Source organism: Helianthus annuus, chromosome 6 (genome assembly GCF_002127325.2).
Source record: "Helianthus annuus cultivar XRQ/B chromosome 6, HanXRQr2.0-SUNRISE, whole genome shotgun sequence".
Classification (NCBI taxonomy): Eukaryota; Viridiplantae; Streptophyta; class Magnoliopsida; order Asterales; family Asteraceae; genus Helianthus; species Helianthus annuus.
In genome coordinates, this window is record NC_035438.2 from 22,466,136 (window position 1) to 22,484,734 (window position 18,599).

Here is an 18,599-nt window from a genome sequence, read left to right on the forward strand (position 1 = left end):
ACAGTAGAGACGGTTTCTATCGTGCCGTCTGCTAACTCTACTTCGTATTTCACGTCAAGGGTTTTGATTGGCATATTTAGTAGTTGGCAAAATTTCTGGTCTACAAAGGATTTATCAGCGCCAGAATCGAATAGTACTCTTGCAAATATATTATTTACGAGAAAAGTACCTGTAAGCACATTGTCGTCCTTAACCGCTTCCTTTGCATCCATGCGAAAAACTCTCGCATTTGACTTCTTAGTCTCTTCCGCCTTCTTGGCATACTTTGGGCAATTACTCTTTATGTGCCCCTTTTCATTACAACCATAGCAGGTTGCATCCTTTATCTTTTTGCACTCCACGGTCTTGTGATCCTTGGACTTGCATAGCCCACAGGATGGAGTCTTTTGTTGCGACTGTGAACCAGACGCAAACCTACACTTCCCGGAGTGAGGTTTCTTGCAGACCTTGCAGTGAGGTCTTCCATCAGCTTGCCCCTCCTTCTTTGCCTCTGACCCTCTCTTGCCCTCACCGTTTCTACGGTGCTTTTTCCCAGACTTTCGTGAGGTATCATCCTCACGTTTTCGCTTTTCAGCCTCCTAGCTCCTTTGTGCCCTCAGACGGACAGCATCAAGTGTAAGAGACAAGGAGAGGTCAGTAACTGACCTGAAGGGCGTTGGCCTAGAGGCCTTCACACTGGCCTTGATCGCCGGCTCTAAGCCCCCAATGAAACGGGCAATCCTTCGAGGTTCTGGTGTCACAAGATATGGCACCAGGCGTGACATAGTGTTAAAGCTTGTCAGATATGCTTGACAATCCAGGTTTGTCATCACTAGTGAGACAAAATCCGCCTCAATTTTCTCAACCTCATGTTGAGGGCAGTAGTTTTCTTTTATAAGGGCAATAAACTCCCCCCATGACATTTTGTATAAGGCAGACTTACCTGAAGCCTGCACCAGAGCTCTCCACCACGCCAGGGCCTCGCCCTTGAATGACTGGGACACAAATTTTACCACGTCCCTCTCAGCGCATCCGCTGATGTCCACAATCGTGTCCATCTCGTCCAGCCAGGTGATACAATCAACCGCACCTTTCTCCCCTGTAAATTCACGGGGCTTACATGATACAAAGTATTTGTAGGTGCAACCCTTAGCACTGGACGCATCAGTATATTCTCTATCGCGATGAACGCTGTGCTCAGTAGACGAATGTTTGTCGTCATCTTTCTTGGGTTCAGAGGGTGGTTTGGAGTGTGTCTTTGGTTTAGAGGGTGGTTTCGACACTGTTCTGCCCTGGGACTCCGTATATTGACGATCAATAGCTGCCTGAACAGCATTGTCAATCAGAGCCTTCAGTTGTGCGCCTGTCAAATGCACTGACGCATTGTCATAGTCATCTTCATTTGTGTGGCTGTTCTCTCCATTGGGATCCGCCATTGTAACTTGAATCTGTTACAGAAGATAACAAAATTTTATTTAGGCGATTATTATATAATTGTCTTTTATGACAATTCGTCAACCATGGTACAGAGACCATATTTGGTTAACCTATTATTTCATTACATATTAGGATTTGAATATATCCTATTTCAGCTATATAGATAGTATTGGCGGCATAAAGCCTAATCATGATGATGTTTTATGATATTAGCCGAGATTTCAGAGAATCAAAGGCATAGAGATTTGAACCGTAGTTCTTTTATCTCTTTCTGACAGAGAATCATAGACTACCACTGCCTTTTGTCTTTATAAGACAATTATTATGGCCCATAGGCACTACACCTCTAATGGATGTTTTAGTATGGTTGGCCCGTAGGCACTACATCTCTAATGGATGTTTTAATAATATTGGCCCATAGGCACTACATCTCAAATGGATGTGTTTAATAAGGTTGGCCCGTAGGCACTGCATCACTAATGGATGTCTTTATAATACTGGCCCGTAGGCACTACATCGCTAATGAATGTTTTTTATAATACTGGCCCGTAGGCACTACATCACTAATGGATGTTTTTATAATACTGGCCCGTAGGCACTGCATCACTAATGGATGTTTTTATAATACTGGCCCGTAGGCACTGCATCACTAATGGATGTTTTTATAATACTGGCCCGTAGGCACTACATCACTAATGGATGTTTTAATAATATTGATCACCTTCATTGGTGATTTAGCCCACGATTTATAAATCATTTTGTGGGGTTTGAAATCCTTAAGGGATTATTGTATAAGAATGACGTGCGTGATTTTAACGAATCACATCTGCCATGATTATTAACATGCGTACAGAGGTTAACAGGGAATCAGAATCTTTTCAATTAGGTCGTACCATCTTGACTGGATCTTAAAAGACACCAAGCGAGGTTTCACCTTTTAAGATTCTTTATTTAGGCAGATCAATATAAAAGGAATGTTTTTGATTTATTTTATATATATTAAAACAAAACTCATAACATACATTCCAAAATCTCAAATACAATTACATATTGCCCTAAACGGGTCTTTCAAATAGTACATACCTCCATAGAGGTTTAAAAATAAGTGACAAGTCCACGCAGGGACTAATACAAGATAGATGTCCATGCAAGGACTAAAGATAAGTCCACGTAGGGACGGAAATACGATAAGTTGTCCACACCGGGACTTATTTCAAAGTAGAAATTACATTCGTACAACTATTAAGGGCTAATGGTCACGTTTCTTCTTTTTGCCCTTTAGTAGGTTTGCCAAGCCTTTGAGAAATCCTCGGTGGCTTTTCTTCTCTTCCTCAAACTCCCTCTCCACACGATCTAGTCGATGGAGTATTTCTTCCTGTTCAGGAGGAGAGAAACGTGGTTGTGGCGCTTGATGCGGAACTGGAGGTCTGGGAGGTATTGGATACCCATGAGCTGAGTAGTCCGGTGGTCCCATGTTTCCATGTGCTCCGTCAGGGTAGCGCGCATTATATCTTGCCGACACCACATATGGGTCGCGCTCATAGCCGTAGTTGTATTGTGCTTGTGATGGTTCGAACGGGTTGTAAGCCGTTGGACCCGTGTAAGCAGGTATGGGTTGGTCATACCCAAATGGTGGCGAATTTCGTGCAGCTGGTGCGGAGTTCGCCTCCTGTATAGGACTTGAAGGTCCTTCTTCTTGTAGTGGCGGATAGTGGCTACTACTAGAATGTCGAGGAGTGCTGAAGTGGATACCCCCTCCTCCTCGTGTAGACATACGAGCATTTGTCCTCCTACGCCTCGGCGGATCAGGTATTACTGGTTGTGCCGGTGGCGGAGGTGGTGGCGTAACTGCCACAAAGCGTGAATCCTCAGAGGGATCCTGTGGATGTCGCGGTTGTTGAGATGTCTGTTGAGGTGGCGTGTAGTACCACTCATGTCGGTCAAACAACGCTTGGAAACTGTCTGGTCCCTGATAGGGTGTGCCATGGAAGGATGACCCATCAGAGACTTCTATCGGGTGCGTGGGCGTACCACGGGCAGGTTCAGTAGGATCCTCATCTTCCTCCATGGGATCTTTAGAAAAGTGGTCTTGTGGACCAAGCGGAACAAATCCTGAAGGTTCCTGTATGTAGTCAGCCGGGTTAAACTGACTTATGTAGTATGGAGTAGGGTCGTCATAATTCCGGTGCGATACCGAACGTTGTAGAGGTATGAAGGAAGGTTGTGGGTTGTTGGGATCATTTTCTGAGTTTGGTCCAAAGGAGTGCCGGTAGGATGGCGTTGAGCTGTGTGAGGTGGAATGCCTCGCGGGTTCGTAAAGATCTCTTCGTCGTTGTGGCTCTTCGCTCCTTGTCATCGAAGGATGTCTTGTACCAGATGGTCCAGCCTTGTTATCGTGATGTGTCACGATTTCTCCTCGGCCTCTTCTTCCCCTTCCTCTTCCTCGGAATATAACAGGTGGCATTTTCCTGCTCCAAAACTTATTAAAAATCAAATCGAAAATAAAGACAAAAAGGAGTAATAATCCGAATTTGTCCTAAGTTATTGTCTAGACTCAAGTATGTGCAATTGTGTCATTGAGATTAAACACAATGCCTAATGTGTTTAATTCACTCAATGTTGGCTCTGATACCAACCTGTCACACCCCGATTTCCACGTGTCTCACCGGTGGGCCTGGTGGGGGATTACCGTGACGATGTTGGCAACAATATAGTCAAACCACACAATTATATAATGCACAGCGGAAGCATAAGATAAATATATAAACTTCAACCTCTGGTTTTAATATCAAAATGTATTACAGGGGTTGAATATATCCACAGTGGATCGTAAATAAACATAAAGTATTGTTCCATCAGATACTGCAATCAAGCTTGCGAGACTTATCACGACGCTAGGGAGCTAATACCAGCCAATTTACGTCTAGGTACCTGCACTTAATCTTTTTGGGGAAAATACGTCAGTTTACACTGGTAAATACATTCAACTGACACATTTGAAAATGTTTATTAAAATTGATTTGAATGCACAAGGCACAAACTCTTTTATAACTTGGGAAAATTATAATAAAATCTTGTGAACGTTTTACATGTTCTTTTATGCGTTCAGTAGCCCGGGTCGTGCCGGGTTAATGATTTATAGACACACCACGTTTGCGTAAAACCGTAGTATAAAAACCAACGGCTACGTCTTTTAATTTAATGTCGACACTTTATACCGGGTGTACGCCTACACCGGGATGTCGATGGTCGTGGCCGTTTCGTAAAATGATGCCAAGGATATCCGGGACAACGGTCATTAAACCCCCCAAAGGCTTATAAGCAACAAAACTGTTTAAATGAGCCGATCATATTTAATCAATTAACCACCTAAGCGATGGAATTATATAATGCTTAATCAAGCGGTATTAATATACCGTAACCCAAGCCCATATAGGGGAAATAAGTTAAAGTATTTACCTTTGCAAGTATATTTCCTTAATTGGATTAAATCACCGATAGCTTTTACTGGGGCTCCTAATCTGGAACGAAGGTTTTAATTAACCTCTTAGAATCCTAACGGGTCGTTATAATGGCCGTAGCCTAGACCGGTTGGTTCCGATATATATAGATATGGTTTAATCGCGTGAAAGGCGAAAACCGAGAATGGAGTGTGATTCTGACCCAACAAGTTCAGAGACTTGTTTTATATGGGTTAATGGTTCACACTCTGGATTTTGGGGTTCAAATAATATAATTTGACCCGTATCGGCTAATTTATGAAAACTAGTTTCATAAGCCGAACCGTGCGCGCAATAGGCGAAACGGTTAACCATGAGAGTCGTATGCTTATTTCCTAAGTCAATAAGCCTTAAATGGGTTGTGGTATCAGTAGGATACCTTCCGTGACGCCCGTAACGAGTTTAAGTTGATATTATGCCCCGTAGGGGTTTTTCGGTCATTTTAAAGACTTTAAAAGGGTTTTTCGAGTTCTACAGGAAATCTGAGTTTCCCGAACAGCTTATAAAGCTTAAAATACTTTATTCATTATTTAAAACCAGTAGCAACTGGAATCGGGTCAAAAGACTTTGTAGAACTCATGTTTTGGCCAAAAAGGGCATATTCGGTATTTACCGAACCGTAGCCATAACCGCAGGTTATGAGCAAGGTAAAAATTATTAAAAATCTTTAAAATTCCCAAAATATTAATTTATAACAGTGGGTAAAAGATTTGGTGATGAAATCTTGGTTTAGATAGGCGTTATGCTAATTGCGCCGTTAATTACTAAAGTTTATTTAAATTGCGCTAATTAGCATAACTCTCATTCTAGACCTCGGATTGACGTGAAATTTTAAGGACATGCTTATAATTTAATAAGCAAGGTTTTGGTCCGTTCACGTGTCCGAAATACTCGTTTTAATTTTAAAAGGCCGTTACGGTCAACTTTTAGGCGAATGACGGAAATACGTAAAAGACTCGGATAACTCATGAACCGACCACAGAGGTTTATACCAACATGTGACCTGGTCCTAAGAGAGTCCTAAGGCATATTCATACCTCACTAAAACGGGTCAGAACTGAAGTCAAAGCAAAAGTCAAACTTTTGCGACATTCGGCTCCGAACCGGGTCAATATAGCAAATGATCGATTCAAACGAGCGCAAACAAGTTTATATACTTATTATCATGTTTTATAAGTGTCAAAACAGGTTCCATAACATATACATTACAGATTATGCATAAATCGCTAAAATAGCTTTCTGTTGACTTTTTAACCGCACGTTTGACTCGATATTTGACATAGTTAGAGTGGTGATCAGAGGGAACCCTTTTAGGGGTTTATTACCTCCATTGATACCAACTTATAACCACCTTTGATTCGTCATAAGACAGAACCATCATGGACATAATTTAAAGTCAAACCGTTTTTACGACGGTTTGGTTTTTAGCTAAATACTAAGCATAAACTGAACTACGGATGATCAAGGTAACTTACAGAAGTTAGACTTGAATATGGAGCAGAGAAGGATGCTTATTAGCTCTTGAGATGACCAGAGAATGTGTCTTTGAGTGTGATGAATGTTATGAACTTACTAGTGCTATTTATAGCAAATGTCATGGCTCAAGATCATTACACACAACTCTACAAGTGCCCTTGGATGAATGGCAGGTGTATTAGAGGGTTATGGGTCGAGTAGGGGGCACCCATGCCTCATTGATTGGTGTTTGGTCGTTCAAATGGTCCAAAGGTCAAGTAGTTACAATGTTTCTGCATCTGGGCGTCCCACGCGGCCCGCATGGGAGTTCCATGCCATTTTAATGCGGGCCGCCTGAGTTTAAGAACTCAGACGCGTAATTGAGGTGGCTCGCGGCCCGCCTCAACTTAAGTCTAAACCTCACGCGGGCCGCCTGAGGTTTATAATTCAGAAATTTTAAATCTTTTGTCATGATTACAGAATCTGGTAATTAATAACGAAATCTTTCGTAATGATTTACCTGACCTTTCGGGTTTGAAGGGGTAACTTTGCGGTTTGGCCCTCGGTTATTTACCGATAGGGGCCTCGTGTTATTTACCCGTGTTGTTAAGTCCCCGTTTATTTTATTAATTGTTCAGAAAGCCTTAACTTTCATTATTGACGCTTTTAACCCTTCTCATACGAATTTGAGTATAACTCTTTCGTTTTAAGACGGAACTTCGCGGAATTTATACAGTATATTCTAGTGAGCGTATAATACTGTTACGAAGCCTTGGGAACGTTAAAGGGTCACTCAGAGGTAATATTAAACATGTTGACACAGTTAACCCCTGTAGCTCGTAATCTCTCACTTTCTTTCGCGTTTCGCTTCCGTATGATTTATGATTTATTCGTTTGAAGGTACAAGCATTTATTTAGGGTTATTATACAGTATATTTACCCTTGTTGACATTTATAACCCTCGAATTTATATACTTTCAAGGTTTGTCAAAATTAGTCCTTTATTTATTATGGATGCCACGTGTAATCAAATGACACGTGTTAACACATCATTGGACACAAAAATTCGAGGTGTTACATAAAACCAAGTAAAGGTCGGAACAAGTCGTCAAGGTTAGGGTTTCACCCCTAGCTTAACAACTTCTTTCCTATTTTAATAAAATTGAGACGAAAATCCGCGCTAAAGTATGGATTTCACTCCTGGTTCAACGAGAATTCTCGCGTTTTGTAGATAAATACAGATCAATTAAGCAATTTAATTGAGAGTTTGTGGTTTTCACAACTGATCTCGACTTAATTGCCTATTTTAAATTGAAAATTCGAGTGTAGTGATAGTGTAGCGTAGGCGAGAATAACGAGAGAAAGCAGTAAGCTCATACATAATCCGTACTTGAGATGCACGAGTCGGTCTATGGTTCCTAACTATAGACTAGGACATTTCTAAGACATCGACCCGAACTAGGTCGAGTCTTGCCTAATTCCCTATAGTTATGGCTCTGATACCAATCTGTCACACCCCAACCGATGGCAGAATCATCGGGGCATGGCACTGAGCGAAACAAATTGTCCAGAAGTTTCCATAACAATTATCATTACCATTCAGTTTAAAATAACATGTCCCATACCATGTCTCAAATAATAAACAAATTATTACAGACAAAATCTAGGCAATAGTTCTATTCCGACAACTCAGATTTTCAAATAGCCCAATTGTTTATCTGCTTCTAGAGACTCCTGATTACATTAGTACAGACAACTATTTGTTGGCCTCTAGAGACTTATTATAGCCTTGCTTTCCTAGCAGATAAGCATCCTAAATACCTGTCACATACGTTAAAATAAAGTCAATACACATAGTGTAAGGGTGAGCATACAAGTTTGATAATAGCATATAGAGTTCGAAATATTTTACGCATAACCAGCACGTACACAGAGGAAAACGAAACATGTTAATTAATTATCGACATGGATCTATCGATACCAATGACTGCGGGTTGACTGCCTGAGGCAGTTCGTAATACATGATCACCACTGTAATCCATGCAAATAATTGTCCTTAACAACCCCCGAATGAACGGGTGCCGAGTCTAAACTATAGTACTATCGTCGTTAAGGCAGGTAGACAACATTCCATGTGTAAACATAACAAACAAGCATTCATTAAGTCACGTGTAACATGCGATAACGGTTAGCGTTAAAGTATTGCATAGTGTGTTTGATTGTGATTTTGTATAAGTAACGTATGTAACACCCAAAAGTGCATAAAGTAAAAAGGGATCGAGTATACTCACAGCGGTTGATGGATTGAAGGGAGCGCTTGAGAGTAGGGTTAGCCTGAATAGTTCGATGGTACAATGATAAGTAACGCGTATAACGGGAACAAGTGTTGATGGGTCGGTCAGCTGGTCGATCGGATGGCTGTCCGATCGGTCGGCTGGCCGTGCGCGTGACACTCCGTTCGGACAGTTGTCCGGTCGGACGGTAGTCCGATCGGGTGACTGTTCGAGTGGATTGTTTCTTCCTTTGAGTAGGATGTGTTTGTGTATGATGGTTTGACTTTTGAAGTTTTTGTTGTAGCATTTGAAACCATTGAAGTGTTTCTACCTTTCAGGTCGGTCGATCGGACAGTCGTTCGATCGGGCGGCAATCCGATCGGTTGGACACTTTAGTGAGAACAAGTTCACAGCAGAATGTCACTCGATCGGACAGCAGTTCGATCGGGTGGCATTCCTAGTGCATTGAACATGTTAAAAAAATCGATTAAGTGTTAAAGCCTAAGTATCTCATGATCCGAAGAGTAATCCGATCGGATGGCAGTCCGATCGGTTAGCAGTTCGTTCAATACTCAAACTTTGGATGAAGTGGTTAAGTGTGGGACCCAAGGTGCAAGCCGTTCGGCTGACCGGTCGATCGGGTGGCTGTCCGTTCGGACAGCAGTCCGATCGGACGACACCTCGTCCTGGTCGTCCTGTTCGTCTCACACTTGGTTGTTTTGACTGTTTGTCGCTTTATCGAGGCATTTTGATAACGTGTAAAACAACAGCAACCTCGTCACTACTTGGTGCTCCTGATCAGACATGAATCACCCAGATCTGGTCAGTTAACCTTTCGTGACGGTGTTCCATGTTTAACCCGAAATCAGTAAACCTCGTGGCTAGAATCCAGATCTTAAGCCAAACAACCACAAGAACGAGTAGTATGTCGGCACAAGCTCCGATTCCACCAGTTTTGAGTGCGTTGAGTGTAAAAGAGTTGAAAGAAAGTTAGAAAACATTCTCTCAATCCTTTTTCACCGTGAATATGTTTAGATCTATGAAAGATCTTTGTTGTTTATGTGAAAATTGGTTAGATCTAAGTTGTTCTCAGTGGATTGAGGCAAAAACATGAAGTTCTTCAAGAACACCATGATGACATCATCCTAGAACACCTCGAATCTAGTGATTTCACGGTTAAAAGTTAAGATTCAAAAGATAGAAAGGTGTAGGAGTGCGTGTAGATCAAGGAAGTACAAAATTTGGGAAGAGATCTTACCGGAATCAAGAGAAATCTAAGAAAAGGTAAGGAACACGAGCTGGTCGGACGTCACTTGCCAAAAGTAGTAAGTTGGAGAGTGACAAGGGTATTTATAGGATTCCAGAAGAGGAAAGGGCTGGCCGATCGGCCAGGCAGCTCGATCGGACAGCCTGTCCGATCGGACGGCAGTCCGGTCGGACGGTTGGTCGATCGGCTGGTTGGCTGATCGATCGGTCGCCTGGTTTGAGTGTTCGGTGCGACGAGTTTTGCTATTTCGATTTCTATTGCGAGCGATGTGAATGCGATAGAGTTTCCTAGTCAAATTACTTTTAATCCCAACTACTCATATTGCGCGCTGTCTCTTCTCCACTAATTATCATACTATATCAACATATAACTATCCTTGTTTCGTATTCGTTTAGCGTTTGCGATTCGATTGCGATTGAGTTGGATTGAGTTTCGATTGATCACCACACATAACATAAATAAACATGCACAAGTAACACATAAGGCACACACACACGTGTAACAATCACCAGATGCTTATTTCGAGTTGCGAGCACGATGTTGATTAGATTAGTTCGATTATCGTTTAGTTAACTTTATCGCATTGTTACTTCCTATTAGTCACAGTCGTAAAGCGATTCGTAGTGATAAATATTCGATTACTGCAATTTTAATTAATTACTCCACATAATACAACTAACGTAAAACATACAATAGACTAACTATAAGTTAAAGAAGTCAAAACAGGAATGGTGCAAGGGGAGGCAGATTGCGATTAGAAATCTTTTCTTCCTTTGACTTCCACCTTGACTTTGACTTTCGAAACACTGGGGTGTTACAATTTATATAAACACCAAATCACCATCAGATTATCCAATTCTGAATGTAAATGCCTATTGCAATTGCATAATAACAGTTAAACTAAACATTTTAATAAACCCTAAAACCTAAATTCAAAACCACAAAAAAGCCCTAACCTTAACTTTGGACAAAACAAGCACATCATGTTTCTCTTGCCAAGAAGACAAATCCTTCGTGGATTCAGGTCCATCAACGGCTCCTTGTTCATCTAAGCATCAGTTCACTTAGTTTTATAAATTCAGTGACATACAATGTGAATTAGGAATAGAGTACCTTGGAGATTGAAGTTCTTGAATGTTTCGAGAGTGAATGATTTGAGGAGGTTGATTAAGTCATCCGTGATTCCGTACAACTGGTGTTCTTCATTTTGATTGGTTGATGGTTGTGATGAAGATGAAGATCTGCTTTTGGCACGTCGGAACCATGATTGTATGTTCATCTTCACTCTTGAATTCAGATTGTTTGGCGCTTCCTCTCGTTCATCTTCACTCACAAGTATGGGAATAATTAGGGTTTGGGGTTATTTAAATTTGGGGTAAATGCTCAGGGTGCACATTAAATGACATAACTACCCTCACGTGACATGCACGTGATTAAATTTAACTGGGAAAACAGACTGGGTTAGGGCCCAAAGGGTAAAACGTGCTTGATTTTTAAACATAAAGGACAAAACTCGTCAATTTTAAACATAAATGACACCGCCTGCAAAGAGGCCTAAAGATAAAGGACAAAACTTGCAATTCACTCTAACTGAAATGATTTATTTATTGCCTACAACAAATAACAAAACTTAGTATAAAAATTAAATAAGCTTCAAAGTACTATAAAAGAAAATATCTCAATAAAAACTTTGAAAATACATTAAATTAAAATAGATAAAAATGTTAGGTTTATGTGAACAATATTATTTAAAAAAGTTAAATATAATAACTTAAATGTAAACATATAAGAAAGATTCTTAAATGAGTTAATTACATAGTTAGTCTCTGTGGTTTGCACAAAGTAACATACTTAGGTACTAATAGTTTAAAATCACATTCTAGGGTATCAACTTTTCATTTTGTAACGTTTGGAGGTATTAACGTTATTTGTAGGTTTAAAATCACATTCTATTAGTAGCTAATTATGTTATTTTGTGAAAACCACAGGGACTAACTATGTTAATACCCTATAAGTTAATACCTTCAAACATTACAAAATGAAAAGTTAATACCCTAGAAGGTGATTTTAAACTATTAGTATCTAAGTATGTATTTTTGTGCAAACCACATGGACTAACTATGTAATTAACTCTTCTTAAATTTTACATTATACTTTTTATTTTTTGAATCTTACATAATTTTACTCCAATAACTGAAAAACTGAACCGAGTCGGTGTAAAAACTAAAACCGAAACCGAATGGTTTTCAAAAACCGAAAACCAACATTTCGGTTTTGGTTTTCGTTTTGCTCAAAAATCAAACCGAACCAAACCGTGCACACCCCTAGTTTTAACACATAAACTTCACCATTTAGCATATCAATTGCAAAAATCATGAACATTTGTTTTTTTCAGTTCAGTTTCATATTGTACCTATATGTGTGTATTTTATACAGATACCATAATCACTAGGTTCTTCAGTTTGTTTTACATGTTTAGGCTATGATATATTTAATTTGTTTAATATATATTTAATGATCAATATGTACTAGATTAAATAGTTTCATCGGTCATTCCTTTCTAAAATTAGAATTGTATAATTTATAACTTCAACTAAGGCTATTTGGTATGGGTGAGGCTCATCCTTGGAGGATGACCCTCCACCTCAGCGTCATGTAGGATGGGTGTGAGGATGGGGGCAAAGAAGATGCCTAAGGAAATGTAGGATGAACCTAAAATATATATGTATATGTTGTATGTATATGTGTGTGTGACAAGAACAGGCATAAAATTTTGTCCTTATGCGCCTGTCCTCAACGTCCCACCCCTGACGTTCACGACGTCGACGAGCCACCCGGAATGGTGTTTGGGCGCGTCGCCGGGCCTAGACGACCCCCACACCGAGTGGCCTAACCACCACATGTTTATGACCCATTTACATAATAATAATAACTTTATTACAAACAGTTTAGAACCCGTTATCCCATTTATGATCTTTTTATTCGTTTATAACTCATTTGCAAACCTAGCTAACATGTTTTCAATTGCTAATCTGTTTGACCTGTTAAGGTACACATTTGTAAATAACATGTTACATAGAGTGTGTTTAAGTTACTTGATTATGATTTAAAGTGTACCTAGGTTATGGTTGATATATTTGACATAACTAGATACATGTTTTACTTTACAAATTCAAATCCGACAATCTAACACTGTTGTCACCCTTAATGCTATCCTGTACATTTTAAGGCATAAAATAACTACTATGATGAAGAACCAACAAACATTAGTCACGTTGGAACAAAACATGGATGGAGATTTTTTTTGGAGTTTTTTTAATTCTTATTGGTGGCGCATCTAGAAATGTCAAGGATTTTACCGTCAACGCTACTCTGAATAAACTCGCATTTTGTAGTAATAGTTATATATTTTTTACAGTCATATGGATGTCAAACATAAATAGACGTTTTGGTTTGGATAAGAGTAATTTGATTCTGCTCCGGAGGGTGTTAACAAGGTTGGCTAACCCGTGCAGTCGCTCAAGACCTAAATTTTTAAAGGACTTAAAAGGTTTTTATAAGCATTTATGTATATAGTAAATTATATATTTAGTATATACATTGATCCATTTACTGCTTAAAAATGTTAATGGTGGGGTGGAAATAACAATTTCAAGAGGTCTCAAGTTTAAGGCTTGGCTCTACTACCAATGTCTTTTTTTTTAATTCATTTCCCCCTTACCCCAATTTTGTGCCCAGTTTTTTAGGTCACCCGGGGCCTAAATATTTTTTAGAGTTCTCGGGGACGACCCTGGGTGTTAAGACGTTAGGAAAATATACATTTCATCTTTTCTTCTATCTTTTTGGTTTGGGCTCGTGTTGTATGTTATTTGGATTATGTTGGTTAAATCAAACGTTTTTTTTCCTGTCTCTAGGGATCTTCCAATGTATTATTCCTTAAACTCGTTAAAGATCATGTGTGTGCTAGGTTGTTTTTTCTATCGTTTAGTAATGTTTTTCTGTTTGTATAAAACAAAAATTGAGTTAGCTCATGTCATGTCGTTGGTTTTGTGGTCTTTTCAAAATTTTATGACAACAATATAACAATACATGTGTCGATTTAAATAGAAAAGGAGAATGAGAGATTGACTTGTGCATGATCAATATTCTTTATTATATGCTAAGGCACCATGGCTATTTAAGTTCTACATATGGTGGACCCGAGTGAGTTTTTAAGTTCGAGTCTAGGTGATAGTGATTTCTCATTAAGGGGTTTAAATTGGACATCTATTGTGCGAGGGGGCTCTCTAGCGGACCCGATTAAGACAACGTATGCTAGACCTGCCGACATTCGCGAATAATTCACACCTTTTAAAAAAAATCACCCTCTCTCTTGCTCAAACACCACCTCACTTTCCCCACTCATAATTCCTCTCTTCTCACTAGAAATGACTAACACATTCTCTCTTCTCTCCCCACTCACACCACTCCGCTCGTTTTTTTTTTCATCCCCAAAAACTCCGCCACCCCCGCATGTCCTCTACCTCCTCATATCTCTTCTTAAAACAGACCGTTGTGGAGGTCTAACTGACACATTCTCTCTTCTCTCCCCACTCACACCACTCCGCTCGTTTTTTTTCATCCCAAAAAACTCCACCACCTCGTATGTCCTCTACCTCCTCATATCTCTTCTTAAAACAGACCGTTATGGAGATCTAATATCTACCATTAAATGTGAACAATGTTTCCCATTTACGAAAATGCCTTATCAAATGATTATTGGTGGTCGATCTAAAATTCGTTTTTTTTTTTGTTAATGTTATTATATCATTTAGCAGAGATCCGTCGGCAATCACCCACCAATATGTGAGATGGTTTAGGCATGTGAGGAGGAGGCAGGCGATATAATTGGTTAGAGTTGTGGAAACCTCACTGTAGAGGGTATGGATGGCAATGGGTCGGGTTTGGGACGGGTTTAGGTAATCCCAAACCCAAACCCGATTAGATAAGCTTGTCCCAAACCTGTCCCAAAACCCGTCGGGTTTCTAGCGGGTAAATACCCATCGGGTATCGGGTATACCCACGGGTTTCGGGTAAACTCATTAATTAAAAAAAGATTACTCGTTGGGTATACTCATCTCAAAACCCATTGGGTATCTATTGGGTAACTACTAACCGGTTACATTTTGTATTGTTATTATAAAAATATATATCAAATAACTACAATGTATACGGAATAGAATACCTATATGTGTAAAAAATGGATGTATCATATATATACATATTAATATACATATTAATAATATAAAAGTAATTATATCGGGTATACAATCGGGTAAACGGGTACACTTTATCGGGTAATTGGGTCGGGTAAACGGGTATATCACTAAATCCCAAACCCGTCCCAAACCCGCGAAAAAATAAAAACTATTCCCAAACCCGTCCCAAACCCGATTAACCGACCCCAAACTCGTCCCAAATGTGTCGGGTTTCGGGTTTACCCGTCGGGTTCGGGTTTGATTGCCATCCCTAGTAGAGGGAAGGAGGAGTAGAGGTAGACCCAAATAGATTTGGGATGAACGAATTAGGCAGGATATGATAGAGTTGCACCACTCTGAGGACATGGTCCAGGATAGAGGTCCATGAAAGCGTAGGATTAAGGTTAAGGACTTTTAGTGAAAGGAACTTATGTGTGTTAGCTTTGGGTTAGAGACTAAAAGGATCTTACACGTTGGATGGGCCTTGCTTGTGACTGTTTTCATGTTATGTGTTGCTAGGCTTTGCATGTCTATATGATATATATGATGTTGTATGTGTATTTTTACTATGTTGACATTCACTCTTTTTTTATTGATATCTTTTTAGTTATATATATATATATATAGCTTTGTTTGTTTGTTTGTTGTATTATTTGGAGTCGGCAGTCTCTCTGAAAGCAGCCTCTCGATTATAGAGATAAAGTATACCTACATCCCACTCCCCCAGACATGGGCACAGCTTAAGTAGGGCGGGAGGGGGCGGCCAACCCCCCGAACTTTTCGCTTGGTAGTGGAGAGTATGTAGTTTTCGTATAGAAAATTTTGGGTATATACATTTTCGACCCCTGGTTTTATAGAAATTTTTAGGTCCGATGACTTCCTCCCTCCAGTCGGAAATCTCAAGCTTCGGCAGTACCCCCAGACCCTACAAATAGCTGCTTTTTTTGGGATTTACCGGATCATAAATGACCACCCATTTATGACGCATTTAACAAGATTATAACTTTATTACAACCTGTTTAGAACCCATTAACCCTTTTATAATTTGTGATCTTAAGTATGTTTAGGCTATGGTTGATAATATACTTAAGTATGTTTAGGCTACGGTTGATAACATACTTGATCTTGTCAGTTTTAAGTATTTAGGGACAGGAAATCCATCCATATACATTATAAGATTAAAAACTTACAAGAACAAGAGTCACCATGGATCAAATTAAACATTTTTTTTTCATTTATCAAACATTAAAAAAAGTACAAAATTAGCCTCATCATCCTCATTTAGTATACAAAATGCCCAAACATCTTTATAATAATTCTTTTCCATTTTCTTTTTGGGGCTTTACGGTGAGGGCTGCTCTTCTAGTCTATACACCCATTACTAGATATTAGTTCTCCTACCATTCTTGTCAAACAAACAAAATAAAAATAAGTTAGAATTAGAAGGTTGAAATGCATCTTCTTAGTAGCCTTCTATTTTTATTATTTAAGTCTTGTTTCCACACTTGAGCAATATCTTGAGAAATTTTAATGGCGTCAGCAGATACACCTGCTAGACCTCTTCTTGTAAACCCTGATGCATATAACCCATTCTTTCCTTTCCAACCACTTGGAAATGGAGTCTTTGGGAAGCCATTTTTAGCAAAGAATTCACTCTCCTGTTAATCAAAAATGTAAAAAAATTAATTAGTCTAATCGAAATTATTATTTGCTTTTTTGAGTAGGATATTATTGGTCCAGTTTTTTTTTTTTTTTTTTTTTTTTTTTTTTTTTTTTAAATTTTTTTGGTTTAGTTTAAACTCGTTCTTATCAATCATCACATTAAAATGCCAAAATAACAAATGACAGCTAAACGGGCCATACGTTGCGCCCGTTTGAATATTGTAAAAAAGGGTTTTCTCACCTGAAGCCAGTAGGGGACATTGCTGCGATATCCAGTTGCTAAAACAACTGAATCAATGTCAACTGTTTCGCCATCGACAAGCTCGACTGAGTTGCGTTTAAATCGTTTGACGCCTGGGACGACGGTGATATCGCCTGACCGGATCTTCTGGAGGGCGCCAATGTCAAGAACCGGGGTCTTCCCATGACGGTTTTTGAGCTCTAAAGGACCTATAGATGGGCGTTTTATGCCGTACTTGTGTGTGTTCCCTAGAATGAACCATGTGAGAATTAATAGAAGCTTGTCAACCAACCACAAAGGTAGCCATTTCATCAGGATCATGGCTAGATCAAAGGTAGATTTTCCCATAATTTCACGTGGCAAAATATGAACCTGTAATGAAAATAGATTAATTAGATGTTTGGTTTTAATGGGTATTCGTTTTCTTGAAAAAAGATTTGATCTTTTTGATGGGGTTAGTTTGAAGATTACCGAGCTTCGAACCACAATGGATGGTTTGGCATTGTGGTTAGAGAGGTCCAGTGAGAGCTCCATGCCGGAATTCCCACATCCGACGACTAACACCTTCTTTCCGGTGTAGTTCTCGCCGGATTTGTAGTCTTTTGCGTGTACGACTTCACCGGAGAAGTCTTGTAGTCCGTCTATTTCGGGTACTACCCCTTCGGCATTTTCTCCGGTTGCCACCACAAGCATCTGACAAATATACTCTGTTTCGGACCGAGTTGACTCGGTTGTTGACACAGTCACGACTCGCCAGAGTTGGCAGGCTTCGTCATACTTAGCAGACTGCACACACTCATTGAAGTGCGGCTTGATATCAAACTTTTGTGCGTAGTTTTCGAGATACGCGATGAATTGTTTCTTTGTTGGGTACTCGGGGTATTCCTCGGGAAAGGGTAGTCTAGGAAGTTGGCAAAACTTCTTTGGGAGGTGAAGTTTTAGTCGGTTGTAGGTGTGTTTTTGCCACAAGGATGCGATGCAGTCAGAGCGTTCAATGACTACAAAGGGAACATCTTGTTCTCTAAGGCAAGCTGAGACGGCTAGTCCTGAGGGTCCAGCTCCTACTATGACAGGGCCGTTGACCCATACACATCGCCGGCCAAAGAAGTTGTTTTGACCCGATAAGTTACACATTCTTGGGTTACAAGTTGATGTTTGAAGCTTACAAAGGAATAGTTGTTTTTGTATGTTTGAAAGTGAAGGTGAGATTCTTGTTGTTGGACTGAATGAAATAGGAGGTTAAGCACAAGATGTATATATAGGTGGGAGGATTGGTACCTGATAGGGGTCAACAATTAATGCATCTTTGAATTCATTCCAAATCATAAGCTAGATTTCTTTATTTTATTTAATTTTATCTTATTAATAATTAGAATCTTATCTTATATATACTATATATAAAATTATTGTTATAACATATTTGTTAAAGAAAACCACTTAATGGTTTACTACACAAAGAAACACGTACACAAATACACAAAGGATAAATTATCTTCGTAAGTATATCATTATAGACAAGTGTAGAGACTTTAATTTATGATTTTAAAT

At 39.5% G+C, this 18,599-nt stretch overlaps 1 protein-coding gene across 1 annotated transcript; it reads right to left on the minus strand.

Annotated features, from left to right (window-relative positions):
• Positions 1 to 16,355: 16,355 nt before the first annotated feature.
• LOC110881184 (probable indole-3-pyruvate monooxygenase YUCCA8) lies at positions 16,356 to 18,261 on the minus strand. The gene is made up of 3 exons (XM_022129529.2): positions 17,523 to 18,261; positions 17,052 to 17,423; positions 16,356 to 16,806 (listed from the first exon to the last, which is right to left on the minus strand). Exons 1-3 carry the CDS (start codon positions 18,183 to 18,185, stop codon positions 16,588 to 16,590), a joined length of 1,254 nt encoding a protein of 417 aa, XP_021985221.1. The 5' UTR covers positions 18,186 to 18,261; the 3' UTR covers positions 16,356 to 16,587.
• Between the last annotated feature and the right edge of the window lie 338 nt (positions 18,262 to 18,599).